The following is a 20,541-nucleotide window of genomic DNA, read 5'->3' as shown; positions in this document are numbered from 1 at the left end:
ATGAGACTGAAGATCGCCGGGTGCGGTGGCGCGCGCCTGTAATCCAAGTCACTGGGAGGCTGAGGCTGGCGGATCGATTGAGCTCAGGAGCTCTGAGCTGCAGTGGACTATGCCGATCGGGTGTCCGCGCTAAGTTCGGTATCGATATGGTGTTCCTGGGGGAGCTCGGGACCACCAGGTCGCCTAAGGAGGGGTGCACCGGCCCAGGTCGGAAACGGAGCAGGTCAAAGCCCCCGTGCCGCTCAGTAGTGGGATCGCGCCCGTGAATAGACGCTGTAGTGCAGCCTGAGTAATACAGCGGGACCCAGTCTTTTTACACTCCTGACACCAACACACACAACAGCTATTATATCTTTACGCCACACCGCAGCTCCATCCTCACTTATTTGTCGTTTTATTTCCATAAAAAACAGTCACAAAGCAGCTGCTCTGCTTGTCCTACACCGCCTCCTCCTGGAGGAAAGCCGCAACTACAACTACCACACTGCTGCTGCCCAACAGCATGATGATCCAAAGCCACACCAGTGTCAATTTTTACAATTTAGCTGCAGGTTAAACTGGAGGCTCACCCTCTCTTAAATTCAATGCAAGGGATCATTAAGTAGTTATATTCATAGGTTCTCCCTGGCCTCTGTCCCTTGTATAAGAGAGTTAATATGTCTCCTCCTTCCTCGTACATCTCTTCTCTTTCCTTTGACAAGTGCTGATAAACTGGTCATAGGAGAGCACGGCTAAGAATATTTCTTTCCATCAGGCCTTGAGGGAGTTTTACATGCATGAAATGTGGGCCTAAGGTGCAACTATGACAAATCTGGGGGGGGTTAAAATGAAAAACATGGAAAATATAATTAATATAACAGAAAATATGACACTTTACTGCAAAGCCCTCCGGTCTTGGTCTCAGTCAACAATTATATAATGTGAGAAATCACAGTAAAGATTTACGTACTGTGGAAATCTGTGGAACCTCAACTCTGCGACCTTCCTAACCTTAGTTGTAACCCTAACCCTAATGCAGAGCTAGGGTTAGCATCTTGGCCGTTGTGAGGCGTACAGCATGTATTCACCTTTTTATTCATTTATATTTATTTTTATATTTTTGCAAATTTTTTCTTCTTCATTCAAAATGCTCAAAACATAACATTTGTATTGTTAAGTTGGTAAATGAGTCTAATGTAACAGGGAAATTACTGTACTTAATCCAGAGTAGACTACCCAATGTAGTAATGTATCAGATAAAAAAAACAATTATGTATTCAAGTTATATAGCTGATAAGTGATTATCCTGTATTGCCATTGATTTGAACAAATGCATAAAATGAGTGATCTTACTGAATTTGGTGTGCTTACTGTTTGGTCTTCCTTCAAATTTAATTCAATAAAGCTAAAATTAACCCCCTCAGAATGAGATAATATGGGTAAATTATACATTTCCAGACTCCGTAGAGTCATGCCAGTGTTTGTATTTTGTATCTCTCATGCTTCCTGATGCCACAGGACTAAAAGACACAAGATGATTTAGGGAGAAATGGAAGGAAAATGTATGTAATTAAAAGTGTGAAGAGCTCCACTGATACTTGATTATTCACAAAAGAGCTTGAATGAAAGCTCAGAGTTAGTGTCCCCTTTAACATGATGTCAAACATAATAATATAAATGATTGAAATATGTCCTTAACATGGGCCAATACCAAGATATGCACCGGTGTCAAAAATCATCAAGGGAGGTTAAGTTTTACACCTGATAACAATAATTAGCTGTGACTTCAATAGGGTTATAATACCAAAATGCTGACTACAGACAGGAATCTTTCCAAAACATATAAGCAACCATTGCCACCTTGAGTGGTACAGACATCTCATCTGGCCCATGGAGTAGAAATAAAGAAAATCTTTTAAGGAAATAATACCTCATTAATGGAGACACAAACCAGACACCATCTGCCATGTAATTTAATTTATTTGTTTGTTAGTTACACTGATTAAAGTTCATGGTCATCTGGGTGGTAAAGTTCACTCATCAGTCGGTAGATATATGACGGTGCATGACCTCCAATGTTAGAGATGAACAGTGTGATGAGCTCTGGTGGAACATAGTCAAATACTGGACAGTGCACATTCACCTTTGAGAGAATCTCACCTGAAATACAAACAGTAAATTTGAACTTTTTCATAAATTAACATAAAAATCAAAGGCTTAAAGAGTTTTGATGGAAATGTTACCTTCGGTGAAAGGAAGCACTTCTTGTGGGGAGACAAATTTATGGAAGGTGTCCTCTTCATTTGGAAACTAAAGACCAATAATATTTTTTAATCATGAGCAGAAATGTTCAAACATTGACAGGCTAGACTGTTGTCTTACCTGAGGCGAGAGCTTGAACATGGGAGCACAAACAATCAGAGGGGTTGAGTGGTGCTTTGCTGCTAGAGCCAGAGTGTGTGTCCCATTGACTGCCCTCAACCCTCCATTTGCTAGAACTGTCTGTGTACCAATAATGACCTGCAAAGTGATCATCATACAAGTTAAGCCCAGTCAGTGACAGGAGTACGTCAAAACCTCATGTGGTATTAAATACCTTGTTAACACGAGACATGACTGCGAATATGGCAGCGTCTGCAATCACAGTTGTTTCAATGCCAGCTTCTGAGAGACTGGTGGCCATTTCATGTCCCTGGGTGGAGATATACAAATAAAAAAGGTTTAAGGTTTTTCTAACGTAAACCTTAAAAATTCCCTGCATTACCAACACGTCTGAAGTACCTGGCAGAAGGGAGCACACTCTGCTACAATGACATGGAACTTGCGTTTGCGTGCAGCATCTTTAAGGAAAGCCTCTACAGTGCGTGAGCGTCCGATTGTCATGATGACCTCATTAGAGTGAATGTGCTCCAGTGCCTGCATGGCAATGTTGTCAGTTGTTCCCTCTGAAGATAAAAATGGTGAAAGAAAAACAACGTTTACACTAACACACTGATTGAATATCTAATACTAGATAATCTTAAATGATGTGGACTTTTTACCGAGCTCGGTCAGCAGCTCATTGATGGCCTCAATCAGGTGGGTTTTCAGGGCAGGCAAATGTTGTCTGAAGTTCTCCTCACTAAGTCCTCCAGAGGTCAACAGCTTGTGGAGAGATTCCTGCTGGTCTGCCTCTTCACTGCTGCCTCGAGATCTGAAAAATTATAAAAAGTTGAGTCATTTATTTGTATAAACATTGTGTGGCATCAGAAGGAGACATCTTATCTTAAAGTGATCTCAGACAAGATGAAGGTGGAGAACTGGGCCAGACTTTGCTCAATTTAGATTCTCCACCCTGCTCACCTGGCATACTCCTCTCTGATCATCTTCAGCACCCTTCTGACCATGTTACCAACAGTTGTCTCTGAAGGCTGGGCAGCAGTCATCCTCCTCCCCTCTTTACGAATTATTTCCATCAGATCACCTGAAACAAAGCAGCATTATAGTGGAAATACGGTTTATGTAAATTATTGATTGAACTTAAAATTCTAAATTGATTAAAAATAACCCTATAACTCGTGCTACTCATGTTACTGTGAGTAGTTAGCATCGGGCTATTAGCGCTTGACAGCTGTTTATGAGAATAGTTAATATTTTTTTAAATACAATGTCAGTTTCCAGTTTTAGTCAGCTGCACTGCTGTGATGTTTAACTATAAAAGGAATGTGGTAACATGGAGTACCTGCGCTGCTCCACCGAGCCTGGGCTGTGATTCTGCGGAGCAAGGCTGTCGTTTCTCGGGCTGTCTCCGCTGAGCCCCGCAGAGGTCCCATTCCGCTCCCACCGCGCTTCAGGTCCGACAGAAACGCTTCAACTCTTTCCGTCAGGTCTGTTTCTTTGTATGGGCCCGGCATGGTTGTAATAAAACAGCGTGCTGTCAAAGTAAAACACAGGTGACTAAAGTATTTCTCCAATGCAAAATATTTGACCAGGAAGTGATTTAGAGCTACATCCGGGTGAGTGTGCCTGTGTTGTCACGTGATTGGTGGACTGCAGCACGTGGTATTGCATCAATTTCCTACTGTGTCTAATCCATTGACAGTAAAAATTGGTCTAATCACAATTTTCAAGCTTTTTTATGGACAAGATTCCACAATCCCTTCCCTTTTGCTGTATAAGTACAGAAAAAATTTCTTGTTTCCTTCCAACAATAAAAAGTATAGCTTTCTTTCTCAATTATGTTCTGATTTAAATTATGCTTTCTAGGTAGTTTCATGTACTAATGTTATGTAAAACATGTTAATGAAGTAGTTTTAGCTTAGGATTAGAGTTTGGCTCCTATGACAAGATAATTCAATTATAGCTGTGATTTGTTGTGCTATTGTTTCTGTTACTGTTACTGTAGTCGTTGCTAGGCAATCAAACTATTGTTCTTCACCCTCTTTCTTCTTTTTTATTCTTCCGTACGTTTTTTGGCGCAGCGTATCTTCAGCATACATTGACCGATTTCCACCACTTCAAGTTTTTTTTTAAAAGATAGTTTTTCAAATATTAGGCAATTTCAGCGTCATCTGCCAAATGTATCTCCTCCTACAAATTTCAATCTACAGACTCCACTTTAGTCTTCAAACGCTCATTAGATGCTGCTCTATCAAACTTGTATTCAGAATTTTCTAATTCCGAATTATTTCCGCATGCCAGGCTCTCAAAGTTGGAGTGGTTTTTGAGGTCTCCTCTGCTGTTACCATGGTGACAGGCTGACACACAGAGGCATACACAGGGGCATACAAAGCTCTGAATTGCTCTGATTCTCCAGCAATTCAGAGCATCAGCATTCAAAGCAATGCTTCAGCTGCAGCAATCAAACTTGCATTTTCTTCAGGAAATGCCCTTTTCTAGTTTTCCATATCCTTCTTCTGGTCATTTCATCATTCTTGCCATTCATCCATCCATCTTCTGAACCCACTTGTCCTGTACAGAGTCACAGGGAGGGGAGCTACTCTTGTAATCGCAATTATGAAATTGTATGTAATCTGTAGAGTATATTTTAGGTAAAGACTTTTTCTTTCTTTATATGGCTGTAAACAGCTGTGGTAATGTAAATATCAACACTCAAGAAGTAAAACCGCTCTCTGTCTTCAGAAAGTTAATCACAAACACAGTAGTTACACAAAAACTTTATAGTGTTACTGTTAATATGAATATATTTTCATTATCTTTAACATTACTCAGAAATTACTTATTATAGTTACATCTGAGATGATAGTCAAGGGTGGAAAAGTACACAGGACTGCAAATTAGTTAACATAAATCCAACCAATATTTTATTGAATAAAAGCCCAACACAATTTTACAAAATTTATCAGTCAACATAAAAATCATTGACTGCGCACAATGCGCATGTTTCATTGTTAAAAATGTACCCATGACAGATGCCCCGATTAATCCCCATCCAAAACAAGCTGAGTATCTGCAAACACCCACATTCTCATGTGACCCAAGCCTCATAAATATTTCTAATGGGAAAAAAAGCACGCTGGATGGATCTGCAAATATTGAAATTGCAAAAAAATTAACCAGTGTAAAGAAAAGGGGACATATGACTTGAAAGGAGATGTTTGGATAGCCTGACATTTCTTAACAAAACCTCTATCAACTCCACTCTGACAAGAGAAACTTGCACAACTATATGTGTAATATATATATATAAATGTATTATAGAAACCAGGTGGATGTTTTACACATAGCCATTCTGTACATGAGGCTGCAAAGTCTTTCCTAAAAAAAAACAGGGATTCCTGGCTATGTTTACTTGGTGATATTAATGTCCCAAAAAAACAAAACAATAACATGCAAGAACTCATTGAAGTGACCTAATTCACAACTAGGAGAATATTATTTTGACAACCCCTCAAAAGATACCAGTAGAAGCAACTACATGGCAATTACAATATGAAAACAAACTAAAGACACATTTAAATTTAGCTACCAAATATGTATGCAAATTAAGTGACAAAACACAGACGTTCAGTGGTTGTCAATTGTGTTATCCAAGTAACAACAAACGACATTTTGAAAGAGCCTTCACCTCATAAAAGGGCACCAAGGATCTTGTTTGCTTGGCATGGCAAATAATGTGTATTAACAGAAGGGCAAAAAAAAAAGACATTCGCTCATGGCACATCCATTCAAACTGAGCTCAAAATCAAACATCACTGTTCTGATTTAAAAGAAAGTTCTTATTCAGTAAGCTGTGACATTAGAAACAGTGCAGACAGAAATGTGAACCATGGAGACAGACATATTCCGTGTCTCACAGATCATTTCTCCCTACAGTGCTTTTCATGTTTCAAACCACTAAATAAGCAGGTGATTTTTTTTTTCCAGAAGTAGTGCTCTCTTTCTCTTGCTCAGCCTTGAAAGCTAGATTTTGAGCTCCTCAGCCCCACTTGCTGTTGTTTGCTGAAGCTAGTTCAAGGAGGGTGGATGTTGGGATGTGTTGGCTGACCAAGGGGCAGCATCCCTCAAGGTTAGGAGCCAGGGGAGGGCCGCTCTACTCGATCAACTTCTTTGCCTTGAAGAAGCGCCGCAAGTAGAACACCTGCCATGTAGCCAGCCCAATGAGACAGCACATGGAGAATATGCTGAAGTACAACACGCGTGTGTTGGTGGATTCTGTAGAGAAAACGGAGGGGCAGTCACGTCACTGAACCATGACTAATATCTTATCTAAGAAAACAGTTTCTGCAAAGAAGTAATCTTCATTTACTGGGGTCATGCACTGTATATTCTGTGTTGTTTTACCATTGGTGTCCCGCATCTCCTCTTCTCTTTTCTTCATGTAAGCAAAGTCATTCACAATTGATTCTGACAGGTCTTCCAGTCGCCTCAGCTCAACCTCCAGTGGCTTCAGTTTCTCCACTTTAGCAATCTGGAGGGACAAAACAGAGCGTACTGAAACCAATGACAAGTGACGCACGATTTGAAAGACAGCACTGTGTCATTACATGTTTTGTCCAGCAGGAGTCACTCTCAGACCGTGTGTACAAGTGTAAGGTTTGTTTGAACATACATTCCTGTTACTATTTGAACTCTTGTGAGAACGTAACAGGTGCAATAGATAATGGGCCTTGAAGCTTAATGGTGTTGTTGCTTGGTGGTGAAGACAAGAAATAAGAAGGATTAAGTAAGGTAAAGGTTATCTTTTGTGCTTAGCTTGATGTCAGCCAGCAAGCCCAGACATACAAATTGTTAAAACCTATCCAAGACACTGCAGCAGAAACCAAGGACGTGCGTAATAGTACAGCATGCATCTGCCAAGTACACGTTTCCAAGCATTGTGTAACAAGCAAGGAATTGTTCACACACATTTACCAGACACCACAACAGAACACTACAGAACTCTACTGAACAGTTTGCAGATTTGTTCACACATTTAACTACGTAGATTGAATTTCAGCTCCACCCACCTGCCCACCAGCAGGAATGCCCACTTGAGCTCCTTGCGAACATCCACCACCACACGCTCACCCAGAAGAACAGTATGTATTGTTTGTGTACCATGTGTGGGCAAGGTGTAGGTGGAGGGGTGATTCTCAGCTCACAAGGCTTTATCACGTCCAATCTTATTGTAAAAAGTTGTGTAGTAGCCACACTAATGTGATGATGCCCAACAATACATTCATATATACGAAAGATGAATAATGGAGGCAAAGAACCACCTCCACAGATGAGGTTTTTCCCGATTAAGGCACCCTGGCGTCATTATGAAGATATTGACACATTTAGTGTCAAAAGACAACCACAATTCAAATGTTTCTATGAAAGTAAAAAAAAGTATTGCTGAACTTTATTTATAGAATGCTTTATATACCTTTTCCACCCATCTAATCTGCCTTATTTAAAAATGTCCACAAAAGGGTAACATTCCACATACATGTGCAAAACCACATATAAGGGCCGATTGGTAGTGTTTTAGTAAATATACTGTAATGTCATTGACAGAAGATGAATGCCCTGTGTCTTGATCATTCTACAAAAGCAAATAAATGGTTAAAACTTTACACTCTTACCTCCTCGTAGTTTTTTGCCTCAACGCCATGCTTCATGTCCAGATTGACCAGCTGGTCAGGCACTCTTCCAGTTCCTGATAAGCAGAAAAGACTTTAGCCTGATAGGCAATAAGATTTTAACATTTTCAGTTGCTAAATGTAAATAGAGAAAACTTAACACATCCCTACTTTTTATAAACAATTTCAGTGTAATATGGCTCAGTTAAATAAAATGTATTAATTGAATAGTTTTGGTGAATTTTCTACAAATAATTTATATATGTGCACCTATGCATTAGAATCAGAATCGTGTTTATTGCCATGTAAGTGAAGGGGATTCACATTACTAGGAATTTGCCTTAGTGATTGGTGCATACATAAAACATATGATAATAACAATGCTCTTACCCATGGGTGATTTGCTTTCGAAGCAAACCTCGAACATGTCATAGTCCTCTGTGGTGAATGCAAACTTTCCTTTCGTTGCATCTTCCTTGGAGTAAAGGGTGTGGCTGGAGGAGTCTGTAATCTATAAAACGTAAAGAAAATATTCAAATATCAAAAGTTAAAAGATGCCACAAAATTATTTCTGAATGTTTTATATATTAATTACTTACAAATTATTTTATTCATTAGTTAATATTAAATGTGTTGCGAGTTTAAATGTAACAAATTTCTGTTTTCTGAAACAGCAATAAGAAACATAGGATGTTTTTCTTGTCATTTAAATCTACAAATACAATAGTTTTATAAATGGAATAAAGAAATACCTTCAAATTACCCAGGATGCTTAATCAATCAACTGTTTCTGTAACAACTGCATTTGTCTGCATGCATATTATTATTGGACACCTAATCCTGCACCTGGGGATCAATTAAATATCTGTCTTGTGCAAACCAAGAAGCCGGCAGCTGTTAGAAGATGGAGATTGTAGGAGTTCAATAAAAAACATATTAATAACTGCAAATTGGTTAATAATAATTTGGGTACATGCGCATTTGACCCATGTATGAAAGCATCTTGACGCGCTGTGCGTTTAAAAAACATTTCAAGATTTCGCTTACATGTGTGTAGCAAGTGTAGCCACTTAGCACAAATGCTAATGTGGCTAGCTTGTGTCTGCCAGCTGAATTGACGGTAAGACTGACGTGTAACAGTAGCAGAGCCGAGAGAGTGACACGGGTGGGATTAATTTTTCACGTAACACACAGTAACTGTAACATAACCACACACAACTGATGTCCAGGCAGGTGTGCACTGGTGTCAGCTTAATCTGAGGCAAATGACGCCCAAAATATTCTGCACGTTGTTCATAATGCTCAGCTCTGACGTTAGCTAGCTAGCTAATTAGCTACTAAAACCAGGAAGACGAGTTTTCAGGGCCTGTGTTAGCTGCAGAGCTAACAACATTTGCCACACTGTTTAGCTTTATTTATACATCAACTGTGTAGCCTATATCAACTTCAAAGTATGATTTTCCTTTAGCTGCTTCGCCTCTTTAACCGAGAGAAGCCATTTCGGCCTCGAAACAAACTTGCTACGTTGACTGTAGCTTACAGCAGATCAGTGCTCACCTTCAGATGAGTTCTGGTGTTCGGCTGTTCGCTAATTTCATAGTCCCCCGTGACGAGGACGTCTTTGTGGATCTCCTCCCGTAAACACTTTCTAGTGTTGACCGGTATAAAGAATGAAATTGAAAATACCGATTCAATAAGAACCGGTAACAGCAGTAGCGCTGTGACTCGAGCCATGGCTACCATCAACCGACCGACCAACCAGCCCGTGCCAGCCAACCAGTTTAACACCTACTTCCAGCTCACACAACCGGTCTACTTAGCACTTTACCGCCGCCGCTGGCCTGGAGGGGCAACTGTAGGGTGGGGAGCAGGGGGAGTCTGCTTGTATGATCTGTCTTGATGTTTCTATACCACAAACAGCCTGTTGCTGCAGCATATAGTGAGTCCCAAACTTGGAGAGAATTTCCAAAATCCCCTGAGCTGTTTTCACCACCCGGGTCAAGTCTTTTCTGTCCTGTGCAGTGCAGCTGGAGAGACCAGCGTGTTTCAGCCCCTTTAGGAAGAAGAGCCTGTTTCTTTCTTCACCAGGTGAGAAGTGTCCAGGGGCCAGGTCAGGTCAGATGTGATGTGGATCCTCAGGAACTTGATGTTCTCCACTCCCTTCACAGCCTCTCCTTGTATGAGGAGAGGAGTATGTTCCATCTTCATCATCATTGTCCGATATGAGACCCACCACGATGGTGTCGTCCACAAACTTAACTGTGTTTGTGGAGTGGATGGCAAAACAGTCATGTGTAAACAGAGTGAAGAGGACTGGACTGTGATGTGTTCAGCTCCCAATTCTCTCACTACCTGAGGCCCGTTGGTGAGGAAGCCTCTGATTCAGAAGCACAGTGGTGTAGCACAGTACAAATTAGGCCATATTACAGCTTCCTCTAATGGTACGCACAGTAAAAATGATTATAAATATCTCTGTGCATCCAATCTCTACAATACAACATAGAGCAGGTGGTTAATGGAAATTTTTAACTTTCACTCAGATGTTTTTCATGGACATGGTTTCTGATTATGCAGCAGTGATACTGAAACGTTGTCTCGCCACAGCAGCCACATGCTCTCATATCAACATCTATAAGTTTCATCCTGAAACCAAAACAAAGAGATTCTGAAAGCAACTATCATTTTCTGATAATACCAGTGGGAGCCCAGAGAACATTTCACCTGGTTTCAGATCACGATATCTGTGACCAAATGTTAGTGGCAGAGTGTGGGAAGGTTTGTGCAAACATACCAGCTGAAGGTAGTGAGAAGCACAGCAGATTGATCAGTGGCTTTCACCTACATTCTACATTAATAGCAATCAATAACTGGAATATGTTTTAAACACTCTAGATTTGATTTAAACATTTTACCATAGTTACATAATACTGTACCCAGGATATGATTGGTTAATTCCAGATTATGAAACACACACACACATTATCATCCTTAGTGTTGGCTGGAGCATTCCGAAAATCCCAAAAGCTATTATTTTTCTGTCAGCAGCTCAGGGATTACCCAATTATATTTGATAGAGCTGCCCAGTTTCCAGGGAAACATCCTTGTTACAGATCCCACAAGACGAGACGAGGACGCTCTGCCGAGTGGGAAGTCTGGCACTTAGGTGAACAGTAATTATTGGATAGAGAAATCCCTACAGTATTGTAGCTTAGTGCGTCACATAACCTCCAAGAATAGCATGTCACAGACTCCTCAGTGATGCAGAGCCTTAATAATAGAAATTCAATTCAGAAGTGATTACACTCTCTTGTATAATATACAATTGTACTACACTTCACTAAACATCACTTTGCTTTTTGCATTACAGATTATAGGTAAAACTGTTTTTATGGTTTACATAGAACACTGACTATTATCCATGTCATCTTAAAGCACATTTTAAGAAATATTTAACATGGACTAAATATGTTAATGAACAACCAACTTTAACAGTACTTCAGAAGGCTACTGGGTTGACTAACCTTTGTCTCACCTCTGGGCACTGTTTCAGAAATACAACACTTGCTTAAAGGAGCATGCCTACTGACGCAAGTGTCTACACACCCTTTGACTAACTGCTGTCACTATGAGCTGTGCTTGTTATCACGTCTGGATAATAAAAATACAGACAAAGAGCAGGCGTACACGCAGTTAATGGCACGCAATCCAGACTGTCTACAAACATATCAGAGTATTATATGACAGGACGTTATTGCACGGTTTACAACAATAATATATTGAACTGTAACATGCGTGTCATGATATTGATCAGATTCCTGCTAACACACAGCCACAGATGGTACCAAAGAAACAAACATGTCAGTTTACGAGGGATGATTGTTAAGTTTGTGGCCTAAGGTATCACTTATGGATATGATGCACCAGTTGGTTAAAGGTTATTTAAGATTTGTGGTGCCACATTCCTGGGTGGTGGCAAATGCCACTGTAGACTCAGCACTGATTACCCTTAATAAAAATACACAACAGTTATTAACTGCAAACCCACTTTAGGTGTTAACCTGCCTGCATGCAATGATAAATCATTGTTTAGTATTACCTTCCTAAATTCATGGACTTTATAATTTTGTTGCTCATATGGACATTTGGCCACAGGGTGAGGGGTATTTACATCTTTCTTTAAAGCTTTCATATCCTCTCTCAATAAGGGAAAGGTATCTAGGGATTGGTTAATGGAGCCGAGCCAAACGGAGCTCTTGTCGTCATGGCATGTGGGCGAACTTGCTTCTTTCATCATCACTGTGCTAACAATTACATGGAGGCAGGGATCTCTGCCTGTCTCGCTCTTTGCTATCCTCACATTCTCATCATTCTCTCCTCCTCCTTCTCTCTTTGCCTCGCTCTCACTTACCTCCCCTCCTTTTCTATCAGGCGTACGCTGCCGCCTAGTTCCTCCCCTGGGTTGCAGCACCGACGCAGGTTGGCGTCATAGTGGTCTAATTTTACTGCTGTTGATGCTGATGTTAAAAGAAGCAATATGCACCTGCTATTTGTGCTGCTACCCCATCTCCCTGGGCCTAGCAGAGAGGTATTAATAGACAGGGTTTATTAGGCACTGCATGGTTGCACAGAAGAGCTTTATTGAGGGAAAACTGAGAGCTTTATTCAGGGAAAACATATACTCAGACTGAGGCTGTTATGCAACAGCACCTTGTGGACAAGACAGTGACTTCAAGCACAGTATTCTGAAAGTTTTGCAACTTTAATTGTGTAAAACTGAATCAAAGGTTGATCTGCTGGAGGAGGAGGCCTGTATCAATACAGGAAGTAAAAAAATGCTGATCTGCTGAGTTACACAAAAGGGTGTGAACAAACTGGAATGGCTCAAACGTCACAGTTGGGTTAGTTATTGTGCGATGGTACTCGTTCACTGAGCATGTCTCTCACACACAGCACGCACTTCCTGTGTAAAGCCATTAGGCTGCTGCGTAATGATTATGCTGGCTACATGATGAAATATAGATAAAAGGTGATGCGAGGTCAATGTAGGGTGAAAAAGGTTTGACAAACTAAGATGTTGCACAGAATGAAACATTACTTAAAAAAAGAGACCAATTGAAATAATGAATTGATTGTGATCATCTATCATTATGCTAGAATAGGAATTAGCATTTATATTTATAAATTTATGGAAAAACTAGAGGATATATATACTTTCATCTATGCTCCCCAGGTTCAGAAAATGGATGGATGGATCGATATTCCCTTTACAACACGTGACTGAAGATACAGTGCTGTTTGCACATTGATTTTCTTTATTGTTACAGTTTAAATCATGCATTTCCATGCGTTTGGCCTAAATGTTGATGTGATGTTGGCACGTTCATCTTGGCCCAGCTGTGCTTAAAGATGAGGGGAGAACACTTTACACCTCATGTCTTTGCACGCCTGAGTCCATTTTCACGTCGTGCAAGTCGAAATGACGTCTGTGCATTTGTTAATGTTTTTCCTGAGGTTCATTTCTGGTGATAGTCGGTGCGCAAAGATCTTTCGAGAGAACAAAATAAACGCACACAACGTACATCTTGATAAAAAAAAGCTTTCGGATCCTCTTCCGATCTTTCTTGTGTAACAGTGCAACGAGATTACGGAAGTAAAGCGGTGGAGTTTCCTCTTACCAAGAGCCAGGAGTCCAAAAGCAACGAGAAACCCCTCAGACAAGACGCGGAAGAGAGATAGATGTCTGGCCGTGCAGCCCATCCACTTCTAGCTGAAGTCTGCCAGCGACTGCTCCCAGAGTTCTATATTTGGGCACGGAAGTAGAACGTCATCGCGCACGGCTTGCAAAATTTAAAAAAAATGGAAAGAACGCACTGACGTAAGAGCCCTGACGTATAGTTAACCTTGGCAACAGACGGAACAATAAATAGAGCCAGTGGAGGTGCAGGAAAAATACAGCTATCCCTTATACAGGCTAATTTTAGACCTTATATCATTTGACACATGAAAGGTTTATGACCGGCTCTGCTTCTTCGTCTTACATAAACTAAGAAAAGTCATAATTATGTGTGTGATTAAACACATATGACACCAGACAAATCATTGAATTTAAATATCACTATATTTTATTTACATGTCTTACAAACAACATTCGTTTTTACTATCTCTGTAAAAAAATAAATTTAATAAATTAAAAGCACTAATGTTTTCACAGAAAACTTCAGATAGACCACTCAGACCATGGTTAAGACAAAGCACGTCAGTTTTCACAAACAGTTCACAACTACTCTCACATCCCAAGAACCAGAAAACAAAAGTAGGTCAAATATAGTAATAACAATAACTATTGCTCTGAACACACATCAAAATACAACAAGTTTTGTTATCTAGCACCATAAAATTATATAGGAACTCATAAAACAACTAGGTGGTATTAGTGGAAACATGCTTTTTTTTAAAACTTGCTACATTGGTGTAATAGGCAAGTATAGATAAAGGCAGATAAAATCATAAATAATTTGCTTCCTGGTACAAGTCCATTCCATAGCCCTGTGATCTGCACATCTATCTCACGTCAAGTAAATGTGCTTGATAGGAAGAAGTGTTGCTTCTGGAAGAGTCTTTAGAGGGCCAGCAGTGTTGGTGAGCTGAGGGAGTCTGAGGACTGGTCATTGCTGCTGCTTTCTCTTCTGTGGGCGATGCCGCAGGTGGGGAAGGTCTCTGCCTCAGGGAAGGTAAACACAAATGAAGAGGTGTAGGTGGTGCAGGCTGGGGTGCAAGTCACCACGGGCGTACACAGAGACTCTAACTCGGTGGTAGTGGCTGTGGCGTGAAGGGGCTCCCAGTCCTGGCTTGTGTAGATGGAGCTGGACAGGTCGACCTCTGGGACTGACCGTGCCGATTCCATCTCCGTCTTCGTCAACAGATCCAGAGACTCCTCCAGAACGGAGGCCTCCAGGTCCGTCATCTTGACTGTGCTGCCAGAGATGGTGGCGGTAGAGAGGACTGAGCTGGTGTTGGAGAAGATGGAGTTGGAGGTTGAGGTGAAGGTTGGCTGGCTGGAAGTCATAGTGATTGTCTGTGGGATGGTGGTCTGAGGCTGGACGGACGACACGGTGGAGAGGCAGGAGTGCCCAGGGGAGAGGGAGGCCACGGGGAAGTCCGTGTCCAGCTCTGAGGGGATTTTGCAGATGGGCTGGTGGGCAGCCAGGATGAACTCTAGTCTTTCCTTCTCCTTTAACAGATTGGCGATGTCATTCTGCAGGCTGGACTTCTCGTCCTCCAGCTGATCAGTTTCCTGGAAGGGAGACAGAAATAGAGGAAGTGGCGTTAATTTGGCTGTTAAATAACACTGCTGTTGGCTCTGGCATTAACTGCATCTTGATGAATGACAATAAATCTGGTGGGATACTTACAGCTTGCAGGGTGTCTGTCAGCTCTCGCCTCCTGTTGCGACATTTAGCTGCTGCCTGCTTGTTTCTCTCTCTGCGAACTCTTCTCTTCTCTTCCTCCTCTGGACTTATCTGCACACAAATGAACATAAGTTAAGATCCACGTCTGTGATATGCTGTAAGAATGTGTTGAACCTGTTACATAACACTTAAGTTACTGCATGATGAGTTGTAATTACCTGTTCCACTTTGCCCCTCTTGGTAGAGCTGTGAGCCCTGGATGCTGCAGACTTCATGGTAGGTCTTGTGTAAGCAGGGCTGGGGCTGGAGCTGTAAGGGTGAGCTCTGTGAGACGGGGCCACTGAGGAGATCAGGGGCTGCACCATCCACTGCAGGTCAGGGCTTGTGGAGATGGCTGTGACAGTGGGGATGAAGGAGGCACTTGATGCTGTCAGATCAGTGAAATCCTAGAAGAAAAGGAAGCAAAGATGTACGTTCAGGAGAGGTGGCAAAATATCTATGAATGAAGCTGGGGGTCTATCTAAAGCCGGATGGTTTAAAAATATCCTTATGATGTCAACTATGACGTTACACCCTCTCTCTATGGAGTTTCCAGGTGGATGAATGAAGATTGCCTTGCACTGCAGGTCATCTGGCTATTTTAAGCACAACTTGACATTAGCTTCGATTTGTCACTCTGTATTCATTATTATTATTAATCCTGCTATAATTCCTAATCCTAATTTAGTCAATGTTCAATAAACTCCAAGTTCTTCCTTGCAAGCCAAAGCAGCAATAATACGTCCCTGTCATATAAAAAAAAGTTTCACTGCACATACCTGAGACTGGGGCGATCCCATGCTGGAGTAAGATCCCGCTGGTGACGGGTAGTATCCAAGATTGTCCCCGGACGGAGAAGCGGTGCTGCAGCGGGAGGAAGAGTCGCACTCCGTGTTGAAAGCGGTGAACATCATCGTTTCCAGAAAAAAAAGCAAAGTAGGAAGATCCAATCAAACTCTACTGAGGGGGAATGTAACCCAGAGAAAAGGAAATCCCTTAAGTAGGTTTAAAACAAACTCTTAAAAGCGCTGTTGTTGGTCCTGTACTCGTTGTCCTGCTACTGAAAGTTAAACTGCCAACTCTGAGTGCTCAGCGAGCTTTTATAGGAGCGGCGGACCCGTGTGTGACGTCGACAAAGGGGCGTGCTCTTCACCCGACACCAAGGGAGGAAATACACCAAAACACTGACCTAACAACGGGCTTATAACTCCAGCTTTTGCTCACTGTTGTCCTTAAATACACTAAATGTTGAAAAAGCAATGTCTATTTGTACGATTTACCTGCAAAAACACAGCAAATCATGTAAAATATTTAAGAATTCACCCTCAATAAATGGAATATTCCAGAAACGGGATCCCCGATACGTCATTTTCCAAATATGGTGCATCCTGTAGAAAGGCGGGTCTTGCTGGGAAACACACCATCCGAGATTGGGCGACAGGGACATGACGTTATGTAAAACAACAAACACAACAGGCTGTTGTGAAAACTGAAGAACTGGGACAATGGTCAACAAAAGTGCATCCTACACACATTAAACATGACATTAAACACGCACACGTGTCTGTTCTGAACAAAGTGTCAAAATAGTGTGTATAAGTGTCATTATAACACATAGTCTCCATGTTTATTTTAGCCAAGACACACATTTAGTTTTTTATTTTATATCAAAACTTACTTGAAGTCACCCAAGTCCCACTTTTTATTGATTTTTGTAGCTTGCAATGCATTTTTATTTTAAAGACATTTAAAATTTACTAAACTGTAACCTAACAAAATCTTGCTATAATTAATAATAATAGCAATTACAACTACATTTAACTGCATTTATAATCAAAATAATAGGAACCGCAAATTCTGAATCAGTATACACTGTGTAAATGTACCTCTAGGGAACGTAGAGAAGATTGAAGCAAGGCGTCTGGACTTCTAGAGTTAAAACTCTACAAGTGCTTCATCCAAGTCATCAAAATATGATGACCTGGATGACTGAGAATCTTCATCAACATACCTCTAGTGAAGTAAGTTGGCTGCGGGCAAAAACAGGGACTTTGCGAAAGTGCAAACATAAACCAGAAAAATATGTCAGTGCACAAATGCTTACGTGTGTTTTACACCTTCAGGCTGTGCTTGTACCTTCTGTGTGCAATCCAGATGAGGGCGTTTAAGTTGAAGAACAAGCTAATTACTGGTTTGTAGGCTGCTTTACCACGTCAGCAGTTTGCTTCGTACAGGGTTTGTTGACTTTATCATAAAGGTCTTCCCCAGAGCTTGCTGTAGGTGAGGGAATCCTCATGCCTCTGAGCTACATTGACTATATAACACAGGACCTTTCCTGCCTCATGGCATCTGATCTCTGTGTCATGGATAACACTCTAAATTCTTTGACTTTGCACAAGGGTTTTCTTTTCAAAATTTGCACTTTGTACTGCACATATCTTTTTATATTCTATTTTATATTTGCTTGCAAATAATGTCTATACTTAGATATATATGTTTAGTATGCAGAGTGCCTGTATATTGCTGCTGTAACAGTGACATTTCCCATCTTGGGATGAATTAAATACCTCTATTCTATTCTGTTCTATTCTATTCTATCAAACAGTGTCTACCATGACAAGATTAGCACAGTCATTTCTGGAATTTAACATTTATAAAAGATGATTTATGGACAAGTCCCATTTCTGACCATATTGACAAATTCATTGCATTCACAATGTGCGAATTGGCTTCCTCTTTTTCTTTGCTTTTTAGGAATAGACTAGTTGTCTTCATGAAGCAGTTAAACAAAGTTGCAGACTGTGCCCCTCTTGCACTGAAACAGGCATTAAATAGTTCTTAATAAGTAGTATAAAGTCAATAATGGTGTTAAAGTCCCTGTTGTATGTTAAAGGGCGCTTTAGGACTAGTACTTTGTTTCCCGCGTTCGTGTTTTGTTGAACATTCCTCGTCGCCCTAGCAACGCCCAACCCCTTCACGGCAGTGACGTCATCGTTTTTGCATAGCAACAAAGATCGTTTGTTTTGTCAGGAGGAACCCGCACTACGACAAAGAAACTCAAAACTCCCTGCGTCGCGTCCCTCCTCCGCCCCGTGAGGAGTGCACGTTCAACACGGCACGTCGTTACGTCATCGTAGTTCTCGTGGTTTTTCAGAAACGGCGTCAGAGTGAGAGCTCTGTCCTGTGTGGCTGATCAGAGGCTGAACTGTGTCTGTGGAGTCTGCAGAGCAGCGGAATGAAACAGAACACCAAACAGGCCGTTTACCTTGTGGATTGTTTGAGTGTTTGTCTGAATGGTTGGCAAGAGCTTCCAAAACAGCTTCCAAAAGGCTGTGCTGACCGAGACTGTTTGTTTGACTTTGATAAAGATCGAGACAGAAAGATAAAAATATGCAGCTGCACTAATTCAGGTGCTAAATTAAAAATCAGGAAAAAGCAGAAAAGTTCAATCAATTAATAAATTTAACATATCTTAGTTGGGGAAATGTAGGCTAATGCAGTGAAGGTTTGGGCAGATAAATAGTCTGTAAAATAATCTCTGGATTTTAGTGTGATAGTGTTATACAAAGGGCAGGAGCAGGCTTGACTGAAATCATCTGATTTACATGAACTTTGAACATTGATGTCACAGAATCTAAAAATAAACTCAGTCAGTCTGTGCACATTCACGCTCAAGTTGTTTTGCAGAAAACAACTCTTTGAGGTGCGTGTTGTTATGTCCGACCTTTGAACTCGTCTAATGTTGGACTGCCGGCGACTGAATAGGGTCAGGCCGACCACCTAAAGTGAACTGCCGGTAAATATGCCCAGAGGGGGTGGGGGGTTGGGATGTGACTGCCGGGAAGCCGCCGGGAGCGCGGCCCCTCTCTTAGCAGGGAGAGCCCCTTCTCTATTCACCATCTAGCGATCCCTTTCACCTCAGTGGATTCGTGAGGTCATCTGAGCTCTAAATATAGCCCATGCAAGCCCCCTTTCTTTAGAGGCGCTGGATTAGTCTATACGGGAAGAAGGCTTACATAATTGTTGCCAATAAATTGCATCAATACTCTTTAATATGATAATAATTGCTGGGAAACCAGCCAGCCCGGCCTTCAGCAGGATCGCCCACAATTCTCTAATAACTCATTACTGTGAAATACAGATCTGCATCTGCGTATAAAAGCTATTATTGCACCAGAAAGGTGGGTCAAGTGCATCCTCATGTTCTTAAAGTAGCGCAGCAACTGACGCTGATATCAGGTAATACATGACGGCCGAGCTTTTTAGTGTATGTTTCACTTTCTTGTGTGAGTGGGCCACACACACACATACACAAAACACACACACGTTCGTCCGTCTGTCCGTCAGCGCGCTCTCTGTGCGCCATGCACGGCGCGCCCCCTGTTCCCGGAAACGCCATATATGGTTCGACCGACCCATTCAGCGATTGGCTGCTTTACTACAGCGACAGTTCTGTTGCTGGAGCTTTATTCATATGCAGACACAGGTGAAAGACAGTGTGATATGATATATATATCTATGGATAACACTCCATTTAACAACTCCGAAATAATCAATCAATAATCCTTGCATTAAATAAATCAAAGCTGTGTTAAACATTATGGGTCCAAGTATTAGTATTAGTACTACATGAGCATTGTTCTAACGTGGGCTGTTTAGAGGGGACAGAATAGTCTATTAAAAACAGGAGACCCCCCCCCCCTCTCATTTAAATAGTTATCCTATATTCTCTTTTAATGGACATCCTTATGTGATACAATGAGAAGACATCCAGCTGCAGTAAATATACCTACATATCTAGAACATGTGAGGGGCATAATGTATATGATGCAGATTCTGCATACATGAAATGACGTAGTTCATTCATGGCGGTGGGCACCTTTTGGAGGCAGGGGTGTCACTCTATTCATGCTCAATATTTGTTGATGTTTGTGTAAATAAAAACAGTTAAAAGTAAATGTTTCCTCAGTGTTGCTGTTCAGACAGTGCAGAGGTTTTAGTGTTGAATTATACATCTGCTCTCAGGATATATTTTTTTAACCCAGGTCCCTTCTCCCTCTGTGAAA

At 41.2% G+C, this 20,541-nt stretch overlaps 3 protein-coding genes across 3 annotated transcripts; all 3 read right to left on the bottom strand.

The window, feature by feature from the left end:
* Nucleotides 1-1,936: 1,936 nt before the first annotated feature.
* Nucleotides 1,937-3,872, bottom strand: eif2b2 (eukaryotic translation initiation factor 2B, subunit 2 beta). Its single transcript, XM_028397429.1, has 8 exons — nt 3,701-3,872; nt 3,322-3,442; nt 3,021-3,172; nt 2,761-2,924; nt 2,576-2,671; nt 2,362-2,499; nt 2,223-2,289; nt 1,937-2,139 (listed from the first exon to the last, which is right to left on the bottom strand). The coding sequence occupies exons 1-8, from the start codon at nt 3,870-3,872 to the stop codon at nt 1,982-1,984; spliced, it is 1,068 nt and encodes a 355-aa protein (XP_028253230.1). The 3' UTR covers nt 1,937-1,981.
* Nucleotides 3,873-5,265: 1,393 nt separating this feature from the next.
* On the bottom strand, nt 5,266-9,825 carry tmed10 (transmembrane p24 trafficking protein 10). Its single transcript, XM_028397850.1, has 5 exons — nt 9,585-9,825; nt 8,418-8,538; nt 8,031-8,104; nt 6,763-6,889; nt 5,266-6,633 (listed from the first exon to the last, which is right to left on the bottom strand). Exons 1-5 carry the CDS (start codon nt 9,768-9,770, stop codon nt 6,512-6,514), a joined length of 630 nt encoding a protein of 209 aa, XP_028253651.1. The 5' UTR covers nt 9,771-9,825; the 3' UTR covers nt 5,266-6,511.
* Nucleotides 9,826-14,191: 4,366 nt separating this feature from the next.
* fosab (v-fos FBJ murine osteosarcoma viral oncogene homolog Ab) lies at nt 14,192-16,562 on the bottom strand. The gene is made up of 4 exons (XM_028398093.1): nt 16,255-16,562; nt 15,655-15,882; nt 15,440-15,547; nt 14,192-15,321 (listed from the first exon to the last, which is right to left on the bottom strand). Exons 1-4 carry the CDS (start codon nt 16,387-16,389, stop codon nt 14,647-14,649), a joined length of 1,146 nt encoding a protein of 381 aa, XP_028253894.1. The 5' UTR covers nt 16,390-16,562; the 3' UTR covers nt 14,192-14,646.
* Between the last annotated feature and the right edge of the window lie 3,979 nt (nt 16,563-20,541).

The sequence above is a fragment of the Parambassis ranga genome, chromosome 24 (genome assembly GCF_900634625.1).
Source record: "Parambassis ranga chromosome 24, fParRan2.1, whole genome shotgun sequence".
Taxonomy (NCBI): Eukaryota; Metazoa; Chordata; class Actinopteri; family Ambassidae; genus Parambassis; species Parambassis ranga.
Note: the sequence above shows the minus strand (reverse complement) of the source record. Positions and strands in the feature narration are given on the sequence as shown.

Coding starts and splice junctions, on each gene's coding strand:
- fosab (XM_028398093.1), bottom strand. CDS start 16,389: ATGATGTTCACCGCTTTCAACACGGAGTGCGACTCTTCCTCCCGCTGC. Junction 15,883..16,254: donor TGGGATCGCCCCAGTCTCAG/GTATGTGCAGTG, acceptor CTTTTCTTCTAG/GATTTCACTGATCTGACAGC. Junction 15,322..15,439: donor TGACAGACACCCTGCAAGCT/GTAAGTATCCCA, acceptor TCTCCCTTCCAG/GAAACTGATCAGCTGGAGGA.
- eif2b2 (XM_028397429.1), bottom strand. CDS start 3,872: ATGCCGGGCCCATACAAAGAAACAGACCTGACGGAAAGAGTTGAAGCG. Junction 3,443..3,700: donor GGCTCGGTGGAGCAGCGCAG/GTACTCCATGTT, acceptor GCTTTGTTTCAG/GTGATCTGATGGAAATAATT. Junction 2,140..2,222: donor AGTGCTTCCTTTCACCGAAG/GTAACATTTCCA, acceptor TTTGTATTTCAG/GTGAGATTCTCTCAAAGGTG.
- tmed10 (XM_028397850.1), bottom strand. CDS start 9,770: ATGGTAGCCATGGCTCGAGTCACAGCGCTACTGCTGTTACCGGTTCTT. Junction 8,539..9,584: donor ACACCAGAACTCATCTGAAG/GTGAGCACTGAT, acceptor TACGTTTTATAG/ATTACAGACTCCTCCAGCCA. Junction 6,890..8,030: donor AGGCAAAAAACTACGAGGAG/GTAAGAGTGTAA, acceptor TTGTCCCTCCAG/ATTGCTAAAGTGGAGAAACT.